The sequence below is a fragment of the Nipponia nippon genome, unplaced genomic scaffold, assembly GCF_047370975.1.
Source record: "Nipponia nippon isolate SJK-2023a ecotype South Korea unplaced genomic scaffold, ASM4737097v1 scaffold_10, whole genome shotgun sequence".
NCBI classification, from domain to species: domain Eukaryota; kingdom Metazoa; phylum Chordata; class Aves; order Pelecaniformes; family Threskiornithidae; genus Nipponia; species Nipponia nippon.
In genome coordinates, this window is record NW_028262291.1 from 5446006 (window position 1) to 5472881 (window position 26876).

General features: G+C 38.5%; 1 protein-coding gene across 6 annotated transcripts in view; it reads left to right on the forward strand.

Moving 5' to 3' along the window:
* NELL1 (neural EGFL like 1) overlaps positions 1-26052 on the forward strand; it is a 299065-nt gene extending 273013 nt beyond the window's left edge. For 3 of the 6 annotated variants that reach the window (XM_087743099.1, XM_087743091.1, XM_087743117.1), the window contains 5 exons: positions 5758-5898; positions 14987-15180; positions 20655-20831; positions 22562-22786; positions 24073-26052. In XM_087743099.1, coding sequence (XP_087599225.1) covers positions 5758-5898; positions 14987-15180; positions 20655-20831; positions 22562-22786; positions 24073-24123 — 788 coding nt within the window. In that variant the 3' untranslated portion in view covers positions 24124-26052. The remainder of the gene's footprint in view (positions 1-5757; positions 5899-14986; positions 15181-20654; positions 20832-22561; positions 22787-24072) is intronic. The other 3 variants (XM_087743126.1, XM_087743136.1, XM_087743107.1) reach the window with 2 other exon arrangements.
* Positions 26053-26876: the final 824 nt, after the last annotated feature.

Genomic DNA, 26876 nt, shown 5'->3' on the forward strand with positions numbered 1-26876 from the left:
TTGTTTGCCCAAAATCTCCTAATGAGTTAAAATGAGAATAATTAAAAAAGAGGCTAAATGTCAAGGAAAAACTTCCAGAGCAACTATTCCAAAGCCTGCTAGTGGCTTCAGTCAGAGAGAGGGGGAATCTGTATCAGCCAAGACACTTAAAGCTATGAGACAAGAAATTGATGATAAAAAACGTCGATAGGGCTCAGACAGATGTCTTTCCTGTCCTTTCTGACTTTTAGTATCTCTGTAGTCTTAAGAATGAACTGGCCCAATGAGACTGAGTGACAGCCACGAGTCATTATTCAAATGTAACTAAATTATACAGTTATCTGTGTTCTTCTAAGTTACCATTTGTGTAATAGCTAAATTGCTGTACCATTGCTGTATCGTTGGTATTCCGGGCACGCTGGGTTGTAAACCCATGACAAGGTCGGAGTGTTGTAGCCTCTTCTACTTTGTACTGGGAAAATCTAGCAGACTTAAAGGGTGACTGTAGTCGATGTATTTCTGCTTTGTATTGCATATGTTTAAAAATAAATGCAGGCCCTTCTTGATAACTGTAGCGAACTGCCAAAGCTAATGTAGAGATTTAATAGTATAGCCAATGTAAGTGTTAATAATAAAGGATAAAATTCAGCCTTTATGTAAGTTTATGTAAACCAGTAAAATTATTATTTGCTTACATCGACTGAATTTGGCTTCAAGGTAGGCAGGTGGGAGATTTTTTTTAGAGAGAGAATTTTTCATCTCTGCTCATCCGAAGTAGTTGTCTTTGCTTTCAGGGTTTATTTGAAGTGGTTGAATGACTCCTTTGCAGCGGGGAAGCTGTTTGCATAGTGCTGTCAGTGACATCCCTTTCTTGCTGTCTCTGTCTCGTGGAAGTCAGGGTCATGCGAGAGTAGGAGATGGGAAGAGGCTGTATTTTTCATAGAACTTATGCCTTAGTTGGCTGGGTGAATTTTGCTGGTGTTTTTATGTTGAAGAAAAATACTCTAAGGTGGAAAACAAAGCTGTAGTGCTCTGGAGTTAACTGTCAGGGTACGATTTTAATTCGGGAATCTTGAGACCTGTGTGGTCCTTTGTTGTTAGTGCATGCTTTTCCTGCTTTTAGGTCTCCTGATCAACAAAGAGCTACAGATAAGGATCTTATATTTTTTGCATGAAAAACAGTGCAGTAAGAGTTTGATGAACAGACACTTTTATAATAAAACCCTTCTGTCTCATTGAAACTGTAGATTGCTAGCGATTACATGACACTGAACAGTTTGCCTTTCAGTATTATCACACAGTGACTTAAGTGTGATGAGGCGTTAGAAAAAATTGAATTATTTTAATTTTACTTTTTCACTGGGTTCTGAAGCCATTGTGTTTTATTTTGAGGTAAATTATCCTATTTATCTTGTCTGCATAAATACCTTTATGAATAATGCAAGAAGCTGGGATGGTAAAAGTAAAAATTACAGACCTGTCCTTAAAAGACAGGATTAACATCCTGCAAGAGCTTATTCAAAACCAACTGGTGCCTTTATTGTACAATACAAAAATGGGCCATTTTTGACCTTTTGCAAAGCCATTATAGTGGAGCGTTGCCAGATCCATTAACAATTCTGTACTAATGACAGTTAAATAACCTAGTGGGGTAAAAGCAGGCGATGGAACGGTCTGTACAGGATCTCCTTTTACATGGACGCCGTAAGAAGGCTTGAATGAAAAACTGCAAAAATAGTTCCATGGGGGTAAGAGTAGCGATGTCTTATGGTGAATGGTTCCATGAGGGTAGGAGCAGCTATGTCTTATGGTGAATTACAACTAGAAATGAAAAATATTTCACTTAATGCAAAGGTAGTACAGATATTTTGCCAAAGACTATAGAAGCAAATTAAGGTTATGGGAAATTTTCAGTTCCCAAGGAAATGCTAAATTTGCTGTTTCTCATAAGTACTCTGTTTTAGACTATCTAGCTATTAATGCAGATATACAGAAAGCCCATAGAAATTTGAGAGTTAGTGAATGTGTGTTCACTGACTTTTGTGAGCATGGCTTAGCCATGTGGGATGACAAGGTGAAGATGTGCACGTAAAGACTCAGGCTCCTTCATCCATGGTGGGATACTGCCATGCTGTGAGAAGGCAGAGCCTGGAGCCCCGAGAGCCGTGTTCTTGCTCAGCTACCAGGAGCACTGAAGGCAGGCAAGACCTAAAGCGTGGGAACACAGCCAAAAAATGTCCACCCATTGTTTCCGCTGGCCTGTGTCATTACAGAATTTCTGAACAGGTTTTCTTGTGCTCCTTTGAAGAATGATTATAATTTTTGTACTGTTTTCACTCTCAGGTCAGAGGTATACACTTTAATTTCAGCTTAACATAACTTTACGAAGAAAGTGTATGTAGCGTATTCTGGTAAGCATCTGCACACACAAACCGCACACATACGCACAAAATAGTGCTTATATAGCTGAAATCCTATAGCAAAACCCAAAACCAGACTTTGATAGAAAGATATTTATCCTGGAGCAAGTATGCAAATATAGTGCTAGGATCTAAAGATGGAAAAGCAAAGATGAAGAAAGGTGAATTGATGCTAATTCTCTGAACTGGCCATTATATATAGCAACATATTCCTATGCAGAAAAAGTCCTCAAAAAGGTGTTTTCAAAAGCCATAGTATGTCCAGATGGAAATGATCTATTAGGTGAACTAAGTAATGTCACAGTATATGATACATCATTTTATAAAGCTGTTATATGCAGTTCCCTTTGTTATTACGAGCATCTTGGATCATTCTGAATTTCTAAAACAAATCCGTAATATTTTCCTATACCTGCAGAGATATGTTTATACATCTGCTACAAATAATGCGCAAGACCACAGGAGAAGCTTACAGACCTAATCATAATATTTTCTCCCCTTTTGCTCTTTATGTACATCATTTTAAGCATGGGAATAAGAAACTGCAATGTATTAGACAAATAGAGAAGCTGCTAATTTTTTCCCGTTTATCCTGCTCTTCATGCATATCGTATTACATGGTGCTGCTAATGATGTGTTGCCAAAGGAATACTAACTTGCTGTAGAGGCAGGGGAAGGGTTGCTTCCCCATTCCCCTCCCAGCACCATCAGCCCAGTCCGTCTCCAGCACGCACACACACACGCATGCAGGAGAAAGTTGGGCTGAGGAGCAAGGAGTGCTGAGTTTCACCTGGAGAGGAGGAGGAGCAAGGCAGCTCCCGTAAGCTGGAAATAGCTCTGGGAGAAAAGAGGTAGTGGTAGCGAGCAGAGCTTGAAAGATTTTTTTACTAGTTGCTACTGCATCGATGGTGTCTTTCATGGCAGATTTTCCCAAAGCAGCCTGCACAGCACCTCCTTTTCCCTTGCCCTCTGTCCCTGGCGAGGGTAGGGCAGTGCTGGTGTAACTCCGCTGGTCTGGGGAGGTCAAGCAAATAAAGGAAGAACCTACACAACTGAAAGCGAGTCCCGTTTTTCCAGCTCTGCTGGTTTAAGAAATTGGTTTGTGTCTCCCTAAACATCAGTGGACAAAAACTATATACAGGTATGGTACTGCCACAATGAAGTCATCTAGGCTTGAAATAGTTCTTATGTATTATTTTACTTCTCTGACATAATCCAGAGAGACTCATACACTTGACACTCCTCTTCTTCCATTAGTAAACTGGTGCTTAGTTTTGGTATCCTGGCAGAGAGGCTTTCTGAAAAGTAATCTACCAGTCAATTAGTATCCTACACCATGAGCCCAAATCAAATATACTTTCAAAAGGGCTCAAGTTTAGAAATGAACTTCAGGAAAACTCTATTGATTTTGTAAATTAAAACTGTAAAATTGAATGGATAGAGGTCCAGTACGGGACTGACCTGAGGAAGCAATCTTTAAACAGGAACATTCTCTGATTCAACACTGGGAAAGAGAAGAAAGCAAGAAGGAGGATTCATTTGCAATTGACCCGCAATAGCAAAGTCATTCACTTTCCAAATAGGATTAAACTGGTTCCATCAGCCATGACATGTGAAAAGATCATGGTTATAAATTCCATTTGCTGTAATGAATTGAAAGTGTCTGAGTTTGCAAGCAGCACTCATCGTTGATGGACAGCTAGATTTGTGCAGTGTTTTAACACTAAAATTAGCTTCTACAAAATAAAAAGTACAGAAAAGGTGGCAGCAGTGACAGATTTTGAAGCATAAAAAAATTGACTTTATTGTTAGATGGAAGCTGAATAAAGCTAGAAATAAATAGTGGGTATAACCATGCTACATAGATAACTTGCATCATTCTTGAGTGAGGGCGAGCACAAAACTGGAAAAAGGCATTTGTTTAGGTTTCTTAGCCATATTTCAACAAGAATAAATATTGTTAGTTAAATGAGGAAAAATCGAACTTTTCTATGGTATTGCTTGTAAGATGTAAGAAAATGGAATTGTATTGAAGGATACTTCATTCAAATCAATCTCAACATGTATCGACATGACTCCACTGCAGTCCTGAAACCATATTGGTGTATGTACTTTGTAAACTGAGAGAAAAGTTACACTCTGTGGTTCCTTCATAACCTTAACTCGGTCTTGCATCGGGATCATGAGGCATTTGTACTTCGGTGCTTGCAGAACTAAATGTAGTGTCAGAACCTGTTTTGCCCAAATTTGTGTATTTGGTGTACACAATTTTATACATATTTTAAATGTGCTGATTGCCAAGGAAGAAATCTCAATGGGTGAAAATGGCTAATATTTGTGAATAAGTTGAGATTCATTTTAATTGATAAGGTATCCAGCTGAAAACTGTCCAAGACTTAAAAAAAAAAAAGAAAAAGCTTGAGCTAAACAGAGGAATGAAAATATAATAGGTTCTTAAATTACTGCAAGGTTAACATATAATTAATTTGCTAATTTTAATTACAACCCTACAAAATGTGCTGAAAAATGCTCAAAGGGGAGAAGCAGCCAGGTGCCAGCCGTGATTAACCAAGGTTACTAGCAATTATGAGGTCTCTATTAACCACGTTAGAGAAATTTTAAGAACTCCTTTATAAAACCAGCACATTTATTGAAACTCAGCAGGGTTTTAATCTTGCTGTGCCTTTCCATTGCTACAGACTTGCTGTCATTTGCCTCACTCTTTTCCAGCTAAATGTTTTATTGCAGCTGAAGCACGGACTGCTTTTTCTGTTTGTCACACACTATTATACGTGTACTAGGTATTTATTTTGTTCATAGAAACAAAAGAGATGAAGTATTGTTTGCAAAGTGCTCTGAGCACCTTAAGTGCCAGATAGCTGCAAATATCACAGCTGAACACTAGAAACACAAATCCTGAAGAAAATGCTTTTTCTGTCCAAGGTGTCCTGGGACATGCAGTTTGTGAAGCAGGAATATTGCTGACACTGCATTTTTGGTGGAGAACCTGCTCTGCAATGCTTTATATGCACAGAGAAATGTAACTTCTGAGTTAAAGAAAAACAAAGAACAAAAAAATCTGCATGTTTGCTTTGCATTTTAAACAAATCATGGTGTAAACAAATGTCTTGTGTGTATCGAATTCCGTGATGTATTATTGTTCTTTTTTATTGTTGTTATGTGAGTCATGTTTTAGTGTCTGGTGTTTGGAACCGTAATAAACCTTGATCCATCTATTAAACGAATACTTTAAAAAAAAAAGAAAAAAACAGCAACATTAAAAAAAAAAAACAAACCTAAAGCATTGGTGTCAAAGGAAATTAATTTCCTGGCTGGCTTGTGTTTTTCTCTGAGGCAGATATTGATGAGTGTGCAGAGGGGATCATTGAGTGTCACAACCATTCACGCTGTGTTAACCTCCCAGGGTGGTACCACTGTGAGTGCAGAAGCGGTTTCCATGACAATGGAAGCTATTCTCTTTCCGGGGAGTCCTGTGTTGGTAAGCAATGATCAGCATAGCGCTTTTTTTTTTTCCTCCTTCTGCATGGTGTTTATAAAGTGACTATTGAGACACTGTCCTGAGCAGTTACTGTGTTGAAGGCTCAAATGAGAATGCAAGCGAGCGTGTCTGTGTTTGTCAGCATCCCCAGCCACGCAGTGTGGGTGCTAGTTCAAGACGCGTCACATTTTTGAATGGTTATTACAGGAGGGAGGCAGCCAGAGATCCAAAGTGTGACTTACTGCGCTTTGCCATTTATCGTAATAAGTTGCTGTAAAACCTGAAGTGAAAGTAGGCTTTCTGGGGAGCATAATAGGCCACAAAAGGGAAAGAGTTGGTTTTCCATTTTCAAATTTCAGCAGAGCGATATGAGAACACATTTGGGGTATCTCTGTGTTGCTTTAATTTGTTTCTTTTGCGTTGTTTGGCATCTTCATCATTTTATTTGTAGAATTATACAAATAGCATCAATCACTGCACGCACCATATTTGCAGAATAAAGCCCTAAGAGCATGAACGGAGAGGAATTTCTAAAGGGTGCAGCGGAGTTTGTCGTTTTTTTCTATGGGAGGACAAAAGATGAGGCTTCCTGAGGATTTGGTGCTGGTTCTTGCAATCTGGGTGCCCTTGACTGGCCATAAGACTTTGTGTGCCACTACAGCAAGTAAGCAGACATAAAATCATAGTGAAGATTTTAATCGTGGCTTACCTCTGCCTTACGATTTTCCCACCTTTTTACTTATTCTTAGAAGCCTTATACATAATTTCTATATGATATTGTATCAAATGAGTTTAAAACTATTTAGAAAGGATCCCATTCTAACTTCTGTAGAGATAGAGATCAACTTTTCCTAGTTCTATGTCCTTTCTTTGGAATTGCAGTTACTTAATCTCTATTCAGTTCTGTGAGTTTTCTGTAAAACCTTTTCTGCTTCTCCTGTGAAAGACTTTTTTTTTTTTTTTAACACAGTAAATTTCGTTTATCATCTCCATGGGTGCAAAAGACTCCTTCTAAGATTTAAAGTATACAATTAAAGTAGAAGTTAAAATAAAAATTTGTAATAAAAATATATACATTTACTTGTAACTTATAACAAACATTCCCATCTTTTATAAATACTGGCTATTAGAAGTCCTTGGGATAAGATAGCAGAGGAACAACAATGCAGAGGAAAAAAATGCAGAGGAGCAACAATTGTTTTCAAAACCAATATTTTGTAGATTGTCCAGCTATATTAGCTTTTTACATATTGTCCTAAGCTGATGGGGAGCTCAAAAAAATCACAGCAGTGAACTTCATTGGGGTGGCTGTGTAAAAAATGGCAAATTTTATAGCATTTTGTGACTTAATAAATAAAACACCACGTGAAAGCCATGTATTTCTAAAAAGATTCCCAAATGTTAAGAGTTCTCCTCTGGTTTATTTAAATAATGTAAAAGGAGTGACGGAGAGAGCAATGTTGAAAATACTTGCTTTGTGGGAAGTCAAAGCAACATGACATAACCTTCAAAAAGCCCTGTGGCAAGTGGGGATAAGGGGCATTTGTAGCACTCTTGATGCCTGCTGCTTGCATGGGGAAGCCCACCCCTTGTCAGGCTGACCTTACGTAACTGTTTTGGGACAAAGAAGATCCAAGGCTCAGGCTGGTCTCAGGAGAAGACAGGTGCATAGAGAGGACTGTGGTTTTGAATGGCCTACAGCTAGGCTCAGTTGCTGAAAAGGTCAGTATTGCTTGCATTGCATCGCTTTTAAAAGGAAGGGCGCTTGGCTACCTCACCGCAAAAAGGAGCCCAAAATGTTCTGTATTCTGTGGAGATCGAAGGGATGAGTTTTTGTGAAAACAAACTGCCCTCATTTTGACCTGCGCGGCATGCTAGAAGTTCGTAAGGTGAGGTGCTTATCTTGCCATATGCAAGTGGTAAACAGAAAGTGAAATTAGCAAGGTTATTTTAACTAAATAGCTTTTCTGAGCCATCTGCTGCAGGGTACTATTGAGGAAGAGAATAAACCAGTTTATTTTATTTCATTATACTGGTTAACCAGTTAAAATTAATTGAAAGATTCTGCTAACCCATATTGACAAAGAAATTTCAAACCATGATGTTTATTTTAAAGTGCAACTAAGAACTGGGTAAAATGACAGATAGATAACACTACACATTCTAGCTAAAACTCGGTTTCTTGAACACTGACTTTCATAATGTTACAGAGCTTGTTTGCATGGTGGAGTATTTAGAGTCAGGGCCAGAGTCATTCACCCTATTTCAGATAAAAGAGGGTTCATCTGGTTAGCAACAGCATTTTGTCCTGACATATTTTACGGACTGTATACTGAAATCCTAATGTGTACCTGAGGTGGATTTGGGCCATTGCTCTTTGGTATGTTTTGAAACCTTTCTTCATCCTTGGAGGACAAAACTTGGAGAAAAATAAATAGGCTAAGAACACAAGTAAAAAAAGATTAAACCCTCCCCCCCAAATTAATAATAATAATTATAATAACATATGAAAATCATAAGGCAGTGGGAGGGAGCACTCAGCTCAGACAGATTGCCCAAAGCCCCGGCAGCCGTTTGCTTTTGCTGGCTGCATTTGTGTATCTGTTAGTTTAACCCCCTTTCCCTCCGTTTATGTGTAGGTGGTCTTGGAGCTGAGTCATTGCTTGCAGTGTCTCTGCAGTGCTTGCAGAGCATTTGAAAAAAAAAAACCCACATCTATTTGAGAAGTTCTGTGATATCTCGGTGCTTCTAAAAGCTTTATTCTCATTGACTGTGAGAAAACAGTGGAGTTTGTCACCTGGCAAGGGACAAATGTGTAAATCAATGGATGTGGCAGGGAAGGTCATAATATTGCACCAGAGCCTGGGTAATAAGGATGTATGACTTTACCAGGCCATTTCAACCTTGGGAAAATTCTTTTATTGCTCAAAATATCAACTGAAGGCAGCTTTGAAAAGGGAATATATTTCCATGGACATGCTTTTATAAAAGATGTTAGCTTCATAAGGTGATGGTGAGCAGGTTTGAATTAAGAGAATGTAATTTAATTTCCAGTGGTAGTGTTTTTATGAGGCACTGGCCTTTCACAATATGTTATCAAGAACACTGCTTGCAGACAAAAGACAATTGCTATATTAAGTTGCTACCAAAGTTTGCTTGGCAATTAAAACATGTAGGCTATAGTTGCTAGGTTGGTTGGTTTTGTTTTGTTTTTTTTTTTTCTTTTTCAATAGGAGCTTTGCTATGCTTTAAGGTAAACAAACAAAAATACTTTATAGAGAACTATCAGTTGTCATATGATACATATCCCAGTATTAACTACTGTCTACTGATACCGTATTGAAGCAACTGGTATACATTGTTTTTACCCTGCACTAAGTACCTGCTGCCAAATACTGCTGCCTCATAAGGTAATCATTGAATAAACCCTCACCACTGAATTTTCAGTGATAAACTTTAAGATTATCAGAACCAAAAGAAGGGAAAAACTGGCAAAGAAATGCTGTATTCTGGGCAGTTAATAATGTCCCACAAAGCTCGCTCCTATCTACAGCAGAAAAATAAAAGCAAATGAAGTTATACTTTTTAATCTGCATCTCTCTGTAAGTGAGATGCTTCCAGTCTGTGGAGAGCTGTTCAGACCCTGCAGTGCAGAATTCCTGATTCTGTTTTTTTCATGATGTTTTGTGTTTCGGTGTCTCTACATTGTGACTTGCAAGCACAGAAGGAAGAACAACCAAGGCAGCAGTCCCTGTCACTTGTTGGTTATTTTCTTGTTTTCTTTAAGTGCAAATTTTGTAGGGAAGCTTAACACAGATCCTCCTCCTACCAAAAAGACCACAGGATTCACCATGTATTTCATCCTGAAAGGCTGCGTAGCTAGACCTCACTGCAGGGTTGGAGTAGCTGTGGGGAAATGAAAGCTGGAAAAAGGTAGGAGGCAGCAGCTTGTGAGAGAGAACTCCACATGTGTTAGGCTCCCACAAAAGTTGGGTGCAGCAGTGCTTGAGGGTCAAGTCTGAATGGGTTTAAAATCAATTCCTGAAGCTTTCATATACTCCCTAGTATGCTGTGGTGTTGTCTATTAGCTAGATTAGAAAGTAGAAGAAAAGGAGGTTTGTTCTTTATTTATTTTGCCCCCTTTCTGTGTCAAACAAAAGGCTAGCCATATCCTTTGAAAATCTATGTGCCTGAATTGCTTTTCTATCTATCGTTAGAGAAGCGGTATGTAGACAGAAAGTTTGCGTATGGTACAGAGTATCCAAGACCAACTCTAGAATCTGCTGTTTTACGACTTTCTTCTGCTCATAGAATTTCTTAAAGCTCATAATGTCTGAGTCTGTGTCTGGGGATTTTATCCTGCAAAATAAAAATTATCTTGCTTACTTTCTGTTTAGTAAATTCAGATTCTTCTATTCTGAGAGAAAGTTGTATTGCGTGTCTTCAAGGTAATTGTGTTTAGTCATTTCTATATTTCTAGAAAGCATTAGTAAATCCTATATTCAGAATCTAATTTACTAGGCAATGTTCTTTAATAGACTATTATGTTTTTAGAGAATAAAAGTACTATCATAAAGTATTTTCTAACTAAAAACAAATCTGTTTAGTGATTTTTTTTTTCCTAGACGAGTCCAAATCACTTTGATTTAGAAAGAAGGCAAATACCCTAAGTGACAAGTTGCCTGTGAAAAATGATATGTCAAAACAGTGTTTAGTTAACTTGTACATACATTGGTTTGGGCACCCAGCATTCATTTTTCACATTAACATTATACTGTAATGGTTTAATGTACCATAACAGTTAAAATTAGCACATTAGTAAGGTTCTTTCTTCTGCAACAGCTTATCATGATATTACAGAGCACCACGCCGCATGACTTGTTTGCACACATTTATTAAGGTGCTATAGAAAAGTCATACCATTAAAACCTGAATAGCCTTGAAAACTAAGAAATGAAGTAGCTAGGGATAGGTTTAAAATTTCAGTGAAACCAAGCTAATGAACTTGTGTTGATATGTACAGTCATGCTTGTCTTCTACCCTATTCAAATACAGTGGCCATGGGACCTCTCATGATATCTGAGGCAAATTACTTCTCGTTACAGCCAAAAAGGCTGAAAAAGGAAATTGCATCTCGGGGGATTATCCTGTTCCATTTTGATTCTGATTTCTTGTCTGCCCACGTTACCAAGCTATCTTTATGTACTTTGAGAGTATATTGGGAAATGAGCACATCTTGGGTGGTTTGTTTTCTTTCTTTTCCCCATCCACAAAATGTGACTAGTTGCATTGCAGCTAAAATACATGTGATCAGATACTTGTTGCCGTACATTTGGTTAAAGAAGCACAGATTGGGAGCGTTTGTATCAGTTTTGTGATAGTCCTGTGCAATGTTTGAGGTGGCATGTCTCAGCAACAGTCACTTTGCTGTTGGCTGTGTGTTGTTGATAGAAAATATCATAAGGCTAGCATAGCATTACAAGCAAGTCTCTGATTATGGTCATTTCCATTATATCCTCACTTTTCCTTGAAAATGAGCTGTGCGGAGCAGGGAAGTAAGGCTCTGCCACTTTTACTGGGGTTAATTAGTAGTTTATGCCACAGATTATCTCAACATAATGAATAAGATTGCAAAGTCCTATTCCAGGTGTGAAAATAAGATTGTTTTCACAGGTTGAGAGGATGGATGAAAGAACTAATCCCCCCAAAAGTCAAGACAGACATCTTGTTCTTGTATTCAATGTAAGGGAAGACTATCGAGTCTCCTGGCTATTTCACATATGTACTTGTCCAATGTTCTTAAAAGTTGCTTGATTTATAAATGAATATTTCATCTTCTTCCTACATAGTGTTATTATAATGGGAATAAGATTTGTGTACAGTTTTGCTTTGCCCATCATTAAATGTTCCAGTTTTGGGCCCACATCTTCTGAGAGCAGTTGTGGAAAAGCAAACGGAACTTGAGAGGAGTGTGGGGAATTTGAGCAGAGCAAGGATTTGACTAATGTAAAAATAATGTATATGCAAGAGTCTTATCATACAATTTTCATATTCATTAGAAGATTATTTTGGACATGTTCAGAATTTTAAACTAAGCTAATTTTTCAACACCTAAGTAGACACATTGATTCCTGTTGTTAAGAGAAATTTCACACTAAATATGAGTACTTTCTTCCATGTTTTGCATAGCCACCAACATGCTGATCTCATGTCAATATGAGCAAGTCCATTTGATCTCCATTAAACTGAAATACTTTCTCGAGCTAATAATATGGGAGCATTTGTCTGGGGTTTTTTCCTTCCCCATCCCCTAATCTGGTTTGAGGCTGAAAGAGTAAAAGGGACAAAAACATGTTACGCTTATAACGCCTTTTTCTCAATTTACTGGTAACATTGTCTGTTTGTTATGACTTTTAGAAATGCAACCAGCAACAAGAAAAAACTGCCAAAGGGATTTTCTCAGACAATTAGCTCTATTAAAAGTTCAGCTGGAAATGAGTGCAGTGTCCGAGCCTTTTATATTTGATTAATTACTAAAACTTTTTAAATAATAAATGCTGTAAAATAATAAGTAACGATCATTTACATAAAGAACAAAAAAATATGAGCAAACTGAGTTGCAATTAGGAATTTATGTTCACGCTATGTTACTCAGCTTTGCTTGATTGGTTTCTTTGTCAAGAATGTCCCGTTTACCAGTTTGGGCTGCTCTTAATGGGAGCATCCTTTTTGTGTGTGCTAAACGGAGAACAGCAGTAGCAGTACGTAAATAGGGTGTTCTTCCCTTTTGGATATGTATAACAGATTAAGTTGCCTTTGTGCAGTGTGAACAGGTCTGTAATAGTGAGAATATGAATAATGTTAGTTTCTATAATTGCTAACATCTGGCTTTCCATAAATCTGTTAAATTACATGGAAACAGAATTAGATTTCTGTGTCATAAGCAAAGCAATTACATGGAACTTTGTAGGCAATATGGCTTTATATTCATCTGTGAAATCCTTTTAGTTTTGAACTGTGAAAGCTACCTTTCTAATCTGCACTGTGATCCTGCTACATCCTATATATATATGCTATTCAAGGAGCACTTAATATGGTGGGGAAGAGAATATTGACGATGCTTGGTGAAATCACCAAAGACAAAGTGAATGCTTCATTTATACCTTTGTCTTCAATGTAAAGTACAAGTCAAAGTCTATTGAAAGGAAAATGGGATATTTTTAAGAATATTTTAAGTCTTACAGTAGCTGGTTGGGTATAATTTGTTTCATACCAGTTCATTTATAGCTCTCTTCATGGTTTTTACCTCCTGTGATACTCTGGCACTTGTTAAACAACGAACTACAAGTTTTAATTTCTCTTAGTGCAGCGCCTTTTACACCACTGATAGTGAACCTTTCAAGTACTCAGTAGTGCTAAGCTATGTATTAGAGTAATAATGTTATTTTTTGGCAATTGACTGTCAGGGCAGCAAAATACACCATTTTTAGGGAAGTCTAAGCAACGAGCAATTAAATTGTGCTATCAGGCCACTGGGAACATCTCTGACAAAGGGCTGGCCCATAGGTTAGCCTGGGAGTGAAGCCCTTCGGCAGTGTAATTGCCTCCAGCTTCCCTTTGGGTCTATAAGCAGAAGGAGGAACAGGCATCTTCTGGTGGCCCAGGCCCCTGACTCAGTTGTGCAGGCTGATTTTGCATTTGATCAAATCCAAGGGCACTACTGCATTTCCACTTGTTCCTGGACTATTTATGAATTGAAATCAGGTATTTTGCTAACCAGGTCAGAGGGAATTTTGTGATTTTATTGTCATAGAGAGTTTCTTTCAGCAGATTGAGAGAATTTTTGGCATCTTTTAAAACTCTGGTTTTCTGAGGAGATGACTTGTGAACCCATGGCAGATGTCCAAAAAGTAGGGCAACTAGCCATCACATCCCACCTAAATTAGACTTTAGGTAATTTTCTTTGTAAGTTCTATTGACTTTTTAAATTTTTTGTTTTAGAACGGAATTAAAAGTACTCTTGAGTAATGAACAGTTACAAATTTCACACTAGCAATTAGGTAATTTTAAATGGTAAGTGTGAGGATTCTTCCTTGTAATTTCTGAATTAACATAATAGTGTCCTGGAATTTTCATGATAGAAACCATCACATACTTCTAAGGGATTTTCTTCTCCAGCCTTCCTCCTACTGTTGCTTACAGTTTTCATTGTTCGTGTTGGAACAAGAGAGACTCACCAGTTTACCAGTATTATATCTGGGCAGTCTGTCAATATATTGTTTAAGAACAGTCCAAAATTATTTTCTGAAAGAAGTACCTGCTTTTCACAATGTGCTTAAAAATCTCATGGCTTTCGCTGCAAGAAAAAGAATCCCTAGATAAATTCATATTGCATAATTATATTTTACCCTCAAAAAGCAATTTTAATGGGATACTGTAATTCACTTTTCTGTAGCGTATAATGATTTTCTTTTGTTAGTTATTTCCTTGTGTCATTGCTAAATCATGCTTTTGCTGCATAGCTTTGTTCTAAGACTTTCGTCCTGTATAAGGTGCCTCTGATTGCTTTCATTTCCTTTTCTTTTTTTTCTTTTTTTCCTTTTTTTTTTTTTTCCAATTCACTTATACCTTCCAGCAATGGGAAAAGGACGCAATTGACTGCTTCTAGTAAATGTTGATCATGCTAGGAACTTAAGAAGAATAGCGCACTTCTATTTTGGTATAAAATCCAGAACAGAGAGTGGTCTAATTGACAGAAAGTCACTCTGATTGTTTGCTGGTTTCCAGTCACTGGGAAATCACTATACACCCTTGTCTGAAGGTTCAAGTTCATCATAGGTATGTCAGTCTCAGCATTTACAATTAAGCCTGCTGGAGATAGTTTCAGAATTCTTGGTGGAATCAAAACAAACACTGAAGCATAACCTAAAAAAATCAGTGTTTAATGTCTAGCAAGTAAATATGGAGGATATGAGAAAGAAGGCACCCTCTTCCACCAGCAAGGCAGATGAGTAATCATTACTTAATACAAAAATAAAATCTGAAATGAAAAAAATGTCCAAAGCATTATAAATCTGCTGTTTTGCAGATATCGATGAGTGTGCCTTAAAGACCCACACCTGTTGGAACGATTCAGCCTGTGTGAACTTGGCAGGAGGGTTTGATTGCCTTTGTCCGTCCGGACCATCTTGCACTGGAGACTGTCCCCATGAAGGCGGCTTCAAGCGGAACGGGCAGGTGTGGACCCTGAGGGAGGACAGATGCTCCGTTTGTTCCTGCAAGGTGAGATCCAGCTGGTCTGGGTTTCAGGAGTCCTTTAATTCTCTGGGCTCATGTCAGAAGCCCGATATTGCAGTGCTACTGGTGTTGGCAAAAATACTAGCCTAAGCCCAAGGTGCTGAGGCAAAAGGTAAGCTCTGCTGTGGGCATTGAAGCTGTGATGGGGAAATTCTTCTGGGAAGTCATCTTTTTTCTTACTTTGCACAACCACAGGCAGAGCTGAATAATGGCTAACCCTGCTGAGCTTCTACCGTGTCACTCCGTAGTCCAGAGCCACTCGGAGCATTACCCTTTAATGGAATGTGCGGACAATCAGCACACTTACTGGAAATGTTGAAAACTGTTTTCAGTTTCTCTTTCACGTGAATATGCATCTCTCGGGACAAGTACTGTGGTCAGCCATGTTCCTGTTGGTGGTGTTTCCCTTTACTCGGAATACATGTGAATTAACTGAGTGAGAAGGGAGGCCTGAGCATGAGTCAGAGGTTAGAGGACCTAGCAGCAGGCACTTAATTCCCTCAAATGAAGAATGGTGAAGGCCAGCTTTCTCCTCCTCATCCCAGCTTGGCTGGGATGGCAGCTCTCCCACTTGAGCAGTGGAGATCTCTCTGCACCTTCGGAGAAGCCAGGTGTAGTATAAGTACATATACTTTAGAGTTAACACTTAGATCAGTTTTTTTGGTTTTTTGTTTTTTTCCCCTGGAAATTTTCAGTTCTTTTCTGAGTGTGCTAATCAAGTTAAAAGAACATTTGACTCTGGTTTCTTCATTCTTACTAGTCAAAAGAGGAGTGCTGTCGCTGAAATTAGAAGAATTTTAGAAATGCACCAATCTGAGAAATGGTTGGTCTTTTACGGCCGCTTTGACCTGATGCATTTACAGCACTGGTAAAGCTGTCCTTAGACACGGCAGAACACTATTGGCCCTTGCATAAATCTAAGTAAAATGAGATTTTGGCCACTGTGAAAAGCTGAATGTAGAGCATGAGAAGTGGCCTATCAGTCCCCGTGTCTCAATGCTGATGAGCCAGAGAAGCATTAAAGGGTTTGTGGGGGACAAGGGGGAAGAGTTGTTTTGAAGTTGCAAAAAGCTGACAGCCTCATTGTTTCTTTATTGCAATAGTATAACAGAAGGGAAAAGCAAGACTTCAGAGTGAATAGAGCCCGCGAAGTACACTGCCATTTTGGGCTCAAAAGGGAATATGTTCTTGTTAGTTGCTATATTTTTTACTTCAAGTAGCCTCAAGCTCCCTAAAACTCCTCCCTGCAGAAGCTGAAGTGTACAACTCCACTGAATATATATATGAAGCATTTATTGTAATCTTGGGGAACTGGCTGGCTTATGAAAGGATTTCCAGTCAATAGAATAAACAGTTTAATATATGTGAAGACATCTGGTCTGCCTTTGCAGACTTACAACTATTAGTATTCCCATTTTGGATTGCTTGTAATTTGTTTTGTTTGCCATTTCTCATTGCACTTATTTCTTATGTTGAATGTTCTTATTAGTATATGAAAATATACAAAATGATTAACTAGTACATAGATATTTTAAACTAAGCCTGGCACTGTTTGTTGCTATGACTCTTCCTTTATATCTTCCTCACTTTCCATTTTTTTCCTCTGTGAATTAACATTTGCATTTAATTTCACTCCAGTGGCTGCCTTGTTTCAAGAGCCAAATTCTTGTCTATAGAACAGGGAAAACAGGGAGAGCTCCTCCTCTGTCATATCCCAGGCAGGACATAAAGTCTTCACTCAGTGTTTATTGAAATATGTTATTGAAACATGTTTTTATAAATGGTGATAGATTCCGATACACCAGACTACTTCCCAAACCTGCTGCAGGACTCTGTCCTTGTCGTGCAGTTGCATGGAGAGCTGGCCCTGCTTGACCTTTTTGCAGCCTGCTCAGTTTTCAGTGAGGAAAAGGGCAGAGTGTAACTAAATCATTCCTTATACTTCTTACTCAAACTTTGAAATGATCCCACTCACTTGTTTTATCTAGGAGACAAATCTGCATTTCAGATTTAAAATAATATGTTTTCTTTTGGCTTTTCTTTTGTTGTGGTTATTTTAGGAAAGGTCAGATGGATATATTTTGTGCAGTGGCTGAAACGCATAGATCCCATCTTGAAAATATTTTCACTTAAATCTGGTGCAAAGGAAATTAAATACCTTACTTAACTTTGAAGTTCATTAAGTAAGGCTATTTGTGGAGTAGGATACTATGGAATATGAGGAATTATGTTACTTCTGTTGTATGATGAAGTGAAGTGTCATTACTGAAGTACAAGGGATTATTTCAGGGTTTCATCAGACCCCGTCTCTTCAAACCATCCTCGTTCATCCGAGTAAATATAAAGTTTACAAAAACAAATTCTCAAAAATATAAGTTAATACAATACCTTAAGTGTATTTGATGTGTCTGCTACAGACATCTTCCTGAACTCTCGTGGATTTAATACACAAGACTGGTAGAAATTTGATGGCGGGTGGGGAGCTGTTTCTCTCTCCCATGAAAAAAACTAACCCTGGCTGTACGGTCTGGCCATATCTGGGCTTTTGAGTCTGTCCTCTAATTAAGACAACCCTCCATTCCCAGCACTGGGAGCGGGGATGTGCCAAGATGAAGTGTGTTCCTGATGGTGAGAATGGTTTGGTGGTTTGGTTTCTGCAGGGTCCGATTTCTGTCCAAATTGGCTTTGGGGCTCTGTGGAAACTTGAGTCACCCTTTACAGCGATTCCCTTGTGTTTTTTCCTTTGGTAAGAACAATTTTGTGTTTGTACCACTGATGCTTATGAAGCATGTAGACCCAATTCAGTGAGAAAGGTGGGGAGGGAGAGGTACTAATAAGATGCTATATGTTATTACCCACTGAAAGAAAATAAGTTGCTTTCTATATATTTCTCAATTTTCTATATATTTCTCAACGCTACTATAGAGCTGCAAAGATGCAGTGAGGTGTTGTAGCTTAAGAGGCTTTGTGTCACTGCAGTGTAGGGATAAAAATGTTTTTGAAAGGCATGGAACTAATGAGGTTGTAGATAAAGCACAGATGCTTAAAGAATAAAGAGAGTAGCAGTGTATTATGATTACCAAAAGGTCTCTGGCAAAATCGTCAGGCTTTGTCAGTGTTCTGAAATACAGAGAGTAAAGGCAACATAAAAGGTTAGCTGCTCCCCAGAGGTAACAGCACGGGAGCTCAGAGAAGCACAGAACTACCAGCACTGTCACCAGCTGAAAGGGGAATTTGAAAACTAATCTTGAAAGCTTAGAAACTGAATTGGAACTAAGCAGACAGGTTATTGTTAGCCATTATTAATCAGCACTCCATTACGGAGAGGAGAGAGCCTGCCACTGTCGAGGGTGTTGGGTTGCCTGGATGCCTGGTGCAACCCCACATGCCTGGAGATCGTCAGCCTGGCAGAACTTCTGTGCTGAGCTGCCGCTTGATGTCTGCCCTCGGCAAGGGATGGAAGATAGTTGTGCTTTCCCACCTGCAAGAATGGAGAGTTAGTCCTAACTCTCCATCAGGGAAGGCTTTTGGCGCTCTCACCACTTGCTGAAAGGGGAGGATGACGACTTTGTTGTTTTGTGGAAAGGGTTTATTCCCAGCATTGCATCTGGACCTGGCCGGACCTGTGGCTAAGGAAACGGGCCACTGCCAGTCTCCCTTACTTTATGATTTACTCAAACTGCTGAGTGAGGAAATAACGCTTGTTTATTCCTTCTCCCACAGCTAAAGCAGCAAACTAGCCACAAGTACAGAATCCTCAGTTGTCTTAGTTTGATACAAAACTGAATAAAGACTGTAGGGCAATCTAGTCCTATGCCCTGTGGTTGGCAAAAGCAGTTCAGATCCATGTTAACCTAGCACGTTTTCTACATTTCTGTAATGCTGTGTTCTCTTCAGCTTTCCTTGTTAGGCATAAGAAATCATTTCAATTATTCTCACAACAGCAAGTAATACTCTAATCAATTCAAAACCATGATGAAATGCAGCAGTGACACTGACTGGCACGGGTATTGTGATTCCCTGATGCTGATTTTGTACGTGTTGCATTGTGGCCAAGACTGGCTTTGCTTAAAAACAAGAGCCAAACACAGACTCCTGCGTCAAAATACAAAGAAAACAACCTCCCATGCTACATGCTGTGGTTATGGCTATTTTGTCTGCCTGTGGCAAAGACATCCTGGGCTGCTCTCACTCATTTAGTACTCACTTTTTGAAAGGATCAAGAGGAAATAAATTCCCTTGCTTTGATAGGTGTCCCTTTCTTTGGTGGCAATGAAAAACCCTTTTTCTTCTTACATCAGATACAGGTTTATAGACTCAGAACAGGGTTCTGGTGAGAATATGGAAAAACTGCAATGAAATGAGTGGAGTTGTTTTCGGAATTGTACAGTTGTGATCCAAAGCAGAATATAGCTTCATTCCTCTCTCAGCTCTCCCTTCAAATTGGCTGCAGGGGACGCTTTGCTTGAATAAGGACTAATCCAAGAATTTCCATTGAATGCAAAAGAAGTTCATGTCAAAACTTTTCAATAACCTCCTCGTTGTTAACTGTGATTTCAATTCCCAGTCTACACCTGGCATAACTGTGTTGGCTCACCTACAGTAAGGGGTATAATTTCAAACATGATAGTCCGTCCAATTTTCATAACTAGAATTAGAATAAATTTGTTTTTCTCTCATGCTTTCTCTGATGCAAAGAGAATATATCCTTTTCTCTTTACATGCAGAAGCAATTCTTCTGTTTATCTCAAACATTTCTGTTTAATGGTCTTTAACAAAATAGGCCATCCAATACTGTAAGCAAATATTTAGCAAAATCATATTTTGGAGAGCCTGTGGCTCTCTTTAATACATGAACAGAATTACAATGGATGATGATAAGTCCATTTAGCTTTAAGATGGTGTACTGTAGGTCCAGATGTGGAACAGAACCAGTAGTGAATTCAGAGTAAAAAATGATTAGTGCCACTGTGATTTTGCTATATTGGTCTCCTGTGAAAATAAAGGGACCACCTCCATAGCTTCAATTTATTTATTCAAGTTATTTTCTTCAGTGGTACAGTCAGTCAAAATAGTGTTACAACAAATATTGCATGTATTAGACTGGCAACTGCTTGAAGAGTTCGTTGATGTAATCAATGAGATATGAAATTGCTTCACTATATTTCTTCTGAGATACTGATTTCTTTTAAATTCAATTAGCTGGAGACAAGAAAACAGTATTCTCAGATTCAGACAGTATTGGATCCATGCACTGATAGAAACTGGGACAATACTGGTATTTCGAGCTATTACAACTAGAAGGGTCCAGTCCTTGTTGGAGGTAACATCAAACACATTAAGAACTTGGTATTTCCTGATATGCCAAAGACATGCCCTTTGATATACATACCCTGTGACCTTATCCGGGTTGCTGTCTGGCAGTTTGTGGTTGACGGCAGGGCAATGTGTCCTCACAGGATGGGAGGATTTTCTGCCGGAGGACAGCCTGCGACTGCGAGAACCCCAGCGCTGATCTCTTCTGCTGCCCAGAGTGCGACACCCGTGTCACCAGCCAGTGCCTCGACCAAACTGGGCACAAGCTCTACCGCAGTGGGGACAACTGGACCTACAGCTGTCAGCAGTGCCGCTGCCTGGTATGGATAAAGCGTTTCAGAGAGGAGCGAGAATAATGATAGTGATTTTTAGCAAAGCATACCTAGAAGCAGGCTCTTGGCTCTCTCTTCACCTGCTTTTCAGACTAGGAATGATGATAAAACACGTACAGGACACCAGAGAACTGAAAGCTACACCATCAGTTTTCCTCTTACTCCTGAATAAGTAGGGTCTAATAAACAAAATGAAACTCTTGACAAAAGCTTGAAAACCTTGCCACTGTATTAACTTTAGCATTAGTCTACTTTTGCGAACTTTTATAAGGTTGTCTGATCTTTAAATGACTTTTTAAAATGCTTTTCACATGCGATGGATTTGGTTGGAGGAGTTTCAGCTTTGAATTGCATCATCTGGTGTACCTGTCTTATCAAAATGGACAATGCAGTTCTTTTTTTTCATTCAGCAAATGGTGGAAAAATGGGGTGCCAGTGCCCCATGGTGAACTTAACCAAAAAAAGAAGGATAAAGAAAACTGAAATTACTAGACAAACATGCAAAATACAGAACATTTCTTTTCTCATTAGGCACTGTAGATTGTTTCCCTAAAGCTTCAATTTTTGCACAGATATACTAATTACTGCAGCAATGAACTTCATTAAAATTATCAGTTTTCCATTTATAGCTGTCTGTGTAACATTGTCTTTATATATGATATTAATCAAGAGGTGTCTGAGCATCAGGAAACAAATTATGTTCAAAGCTAAGTTACTGTTAAGAGATAATTATCCATAATGTACAGCACTAAGTATTGTATTTTGTATTCTCCTAAGACTTTTTTTTAATGTTTGCAAAAGAACAGCAAGAAACATTTTCAGCCACCGGCAATGGCAAATATTAGATGTGACATGTTTTACAAGGGATACTGAGTTTGTGGCTAGCAGTTCTTTGCCTAATTTTATGATTGGGTTAACAAACATACAGAGCTAAAAGAGAGCGATGCAGTGCTACATGTAAGGTTCTGTGCAGTGTGTGTTCTTATCAACATCTGAAGTGCTTACAGAGTAGCATGCCGCAAGTTATTGGAGCCCTTTGCAGGTTAAGTTTAGGCACATGGATCCTACAGCAATACTCTACAGAAGTGGCCTGATGATTCTTTCTTCTCCATGTTTCTATCTACTAAACCGTTGTTTGTTTTTTTTTTCAAAACTAAATAATAAAATAAAATGACTCAGTGGAACATAACGGGTGTTACTCTACAATTCCTTTAGGAGTTGACAGTAAAATCAATTTTGGCTGTCGCTAGTTAGTTCAATGTTCAGTGCTTCTCGAATGTACTAACTTACATCCATCTGCAGTGTTAATTTTCTATTTAAACAGTTGCTGTGGTCCTGCAGAGATGTTTATGTGACCAGGCGTAGAAAGAGGGCATGAGCCTGAAAGGCGATCACTGCAAAAATTATAGTTTATGGAAAATATTGGAACCCAGTATTGCTTTTAAAATGCTGCTTTTAAAAACCCCACAGAACTCCTCCTACAGTGATGACAGTAGTGTTGTTCGGTCAAAAACCAACCAAATGATAGTCTGCTACATTTAGGAAACTTCAGCTCAGTATTCAAACATACATTTATATGATCAACCAAACTGAGAGCTGACCCATTAAGTTTATTTCAATTTTAGCAAAATAAAACTTTCCCCTTCAACAGGATGCAAAGTTTCTCGGTACCTAGTAAATGGCAACAAATTCAGTGAGCTTTGCTTCAATTTTTACAGGAAGGAGAGGTGGATTGTTGGCCTCTTCTGTGCCCGAATCTAAACTGCGAGTACACAGCCATCTCAGAAGGGGAGTGCTGCCCCCACTGTGTCAGTGACCCCTGTGTGGCTGACAACATCACCTACGACATCAGGAAAACCTGTCTAGACGGTTATGGAATTACAAGACTTAGCGGCGCTGTATGGACAATGGTGGGATCTCCTTGTACAACCTGCAAATGCAAGGTACGATGGGCAACGTAGAATGGTAATGGAAATGTATTTTGCTGCATAAAGTCAGGGTCACTTTCTGCCCTTGGAAGCTCACATTGAGATCTCGGGGAAGTAAATGAGACCCGAGAGCAGAAGCCTGCAGAAAACCCACGGCTTTTGTGTTTTGCAGGGTGAAAACAAAACAATTCTGTGCTTGTTGAAAATGTTCAGCGCAGATATGTAATACCCTAGTGCAACTTCAAGTCATTCTGTTGGAGAGCCCTTCAGGCGTTCTCAGTATGAATCTAGGCTAATATTTTAATAATTGCCTAATGTGGATGTTCATGAAAATGTGGTTTAGAGCTAGTAGGCAGAGGCAAAAACACTAATAGAAGTTTCACCAGCAAGTACACAAGTAGAAATACATTGCAGCTCAGAGATGAAGGCACTCCCACAACAGAAGTGGGAAGGAAACGTCACAGTTTCTGTTCCCTCATCTCATCAAGATGTATTCAATCCAGTGGCTCTAATGCAGAAATGCAGTCTGTTTCCCCTGTTCCATGCAGTGATGACCCCACTGCGCTAATATCAGAATTATGAAAATGTTGGTTTCGGATATGTAAAATGTTCTTCTGTTCGCTGTGGGAAACCAAGCTGTTGCTCCGGGGCTTTAAATTATTGTAGGTAGCTTTTCTGCCATTCTTTAGAGTTTTTCCTGTTGGTTTGTGTTGGATTTAAAAAAAAAAAAAAAAAAAGGAAAAAAAAATTGCTCATTTGGGGATCTGATGGTTGCTGTAGTTTTTAATACATAAGATAGTTTTGTAAATGACTGGATGTTGCAGAAAGGTATTTAACAATGGATTAAGCTCCAAAGCCCTATGGTTTCCCCACCCCCATACATATCTGCCATGAATCCAGAATCTGAATTATCTGCTTATTTCGGACAAACAGAAAGCTTCCCTGCATGGATCCCATCAAAACTCTCTCCATTAACTTTCTTGCATGGGAGAAAACAAATCAAATCATCTTTGTTGCCATTGCTATGCTGTGTTTTATTCTGGGGACCACTGAGTCTTTCACATCCAGGTTTGTAGTTCATGTGTAGTTCAGGCCAGTTCAGTGCTAATTGGCAAAGTCAACCTCCTCAAAAAGCCACCACAGTTGGGACCAATGAGGACACCTTGGGATGATGGCTTAAGCAGATTTTTGTATGCGGTAGATGTGTCAGAGATGCATCTATCTCTGCATGCCACCAGCCCCTTTGCTCTTTGTAACTTGTTCTGTGGAGGTGATTGACACCTGCTTGTTTGTCTGTGCAGAATGGGAACGTCTGCTGCTCGGTGGATTTAGAGTGTCTCAACAATAACTGACGTAGTCAGACTGGACTGTGCCAAGGGAGGAAAACTGATGAAGTTAACACCTGAAACGAAGTCGTATGCGTTGGCATTTTATACAACAGACAATTACCAAAGTCTCCGCATGAGGAAGATGTTTGGGAGTTGCCTTTGGGACCTATCACTATGCTCATCCTTGCTAGCCTTGTCTGGGTGACTTACAGTACAGCGCATATAAGTCAATGGTTGTTAAAAGTTTTCAGTGTTGTAAATCACACACTTTTCCTGTCAAGACATTTGCAAATTGTTTAAATTATTTCATGGGTAAACTAATGCTGTATTTTTGTTTTAATTTGTGTATTGACTACATGATAGAATTCAGCTCTTCTTACTTTGGATCTAGATTTTATGAATAAGACAGCCTGTTGTGATTTTGTCTCATGATATCACATACTTAGTTCCAAGGTCCCTGTCAGATGTATTTATGAAAATATGTATGTATGTACAGTCAAATTGCATAGTACTTATATTTCACAGCTGTCCAACATTTTAAAACATTCAAAGGTATATTTGATTGGACAGAATGGAAGTAATCAAAATAAGTCTGTCTTAAAATTTATAAAATTAAATGCCATGAACTTAACGAAATGGCAAAGAAAGCACTTTCTTCTCCAAACATGCGGAGCAGCAGCGAGATTCCTATAGTGAGAAATGGAACTAAAACCACATTCCACCACCAATTCAACACATATTCAGGAAAGAATCACGGGTCATTATTAGTAATCTGTCTTGCAAGAGAAACTGCAAGTGCTGGAAAAGGGTATAATCCCCCTGGGTTGTGCAGTGATAAAACAGTCGGAGAGCCTTAAGATGATATAATTTAAATTGACTAGGTTAGAATTTGTTTTTAATTATAACATCATTGATGAATTCAGAATTTTTCCTTTTTTGTATTTACAGTAATAATTGATGTCTGCCATTCTCAGTTACTGCTACCATAATGACAAAGTGCAGAAGCACCTGTACCAGCGACAGGCGGGACAGGAGACCTTAACGCTTGGTAACTTTCATTACCCAATTAACAGCTTAGAAACAGATTTTCTCTTTTTGTATTTTATAGCATTCAAAAAAATCTAGTTTTAAATTTACCGCACGCACAGTGTTGTTTAGTACCTAAGTTTAGACAGAAATACAAATTAAAACTCTTAGCCCTATATCGAGGTTAGAGTTTAGATTCTCTTGAGCTAATGTCTATTTTTTTTCCATGAGGCTAGGAAGTTTGCGGCATTAGAACAAGAATATATTTCTACGATGATGGCATCTACAGCTTAAATGTCACCTTTTTAACGTGCTGTTGTGTTTTGTTCTGCTCATTTGTGTAGTGTTTTTTGCTTTTTGTTTATTTAATTAAACACACTGAGTATATGGAAAAGAGTGCAGAAATAAGTATAGTGGCTACAGTTTGGAAAGTCTACATTTGTGAGTTTTTCATAGTTTCATGCAGAAAATGTGAAACTGATTAATAAGAATGAAGTGTGACTATACAGTGAAAAACTTAGTCGTCTTTTAAATGAAGTACTATTATGTTTCTTATAAGGGGACAGTGGCAAAACAATATAAAAGTTACTTGCAATCATTCAGACAACTTTATTTCCATTTTTTAAACAGGATTTGTTTTATCTAACAGGTTTGTGTGATAAAGTTAAATTTATTTTCTTAAAATGCCCCATCATTTTCAGCTACTGATGTATCGACTATATTTGCATTGCCCTAATGATTGTATAATAAGGGAAACAGTTGTGTTTTATATGATACTCAAAGGATGTTTGTAAATCATGTCAGCTCATTTTGTATATCACATTGTAAACCCCAATGGTAATTCAGTTGGATGAGATATCCAGTGGGCTGAGATATAAAGGGGAATGATTTAAAACTTGTGGGCATCTAAATAAACTCCTATGTACAGATTGCTTTCCCTTAGTTTTATTAGCAGAGTTTTAAAACACTAATCACTGTCCTTTCCAGACTTGAACTCGTGGTGTTGCTAAAAGGAGAAGAGTGTTTGCCTGGAGATGTAGCATCAGAGTTGTAAGAAATACTTTGCTTATACTTACTCGGACAAAATCATATATTCCAGTCTGTCACACACACCAATTTCTGAAGCTCTGTGAAAGGGATTAAAGACAGTGCAGGGTCTTAAGATAGTTCTTTTCCCATTTACCTTGTAGTAGTGAAGCCCTCTCCCAGGATGCTTTCTGGAGGCTCCAGACCTTGTTAGGATCGTATTCAACAGGAGCACAGAAGTTCACATTTTGACACTGCACAGACCAATTTTCTTCCAGAATGCAAATGCAGATTAATTCAGTAAAACCCTTTCAGAACATTTTATGCAGCATTATGTGTCATTATCTCCAGAGCGATACAGCTTGAATTGTTTATACAAAGTCAAAATATTGACACAGACCTGTTTGTTTATGTTGCATTTTAAGCAGTTACCCTGACTGTGATGAACTTTTCCTTATGAAGCAATTTGATCACTAGTCACATCACATTTACCTTCAGCGTACTCAGAAGCCACAGGCCCAGCTCAAAGAGCACACTGAGGAGGAAAATTTAATTCACTGTGTTCCTCTGTGACCAAGGTAAGAACTTTCAAAACCTCTTTCTTGATGAAATTCCCTGTTCCCTATAAACCTATGGATGCTACAGTGAAAATGCTAAAAAAAAAAAAAAAAAAAAGTTTATTACAATAATTTCTGAAAAAATCTCTTTGTTTATGAGATGGACCT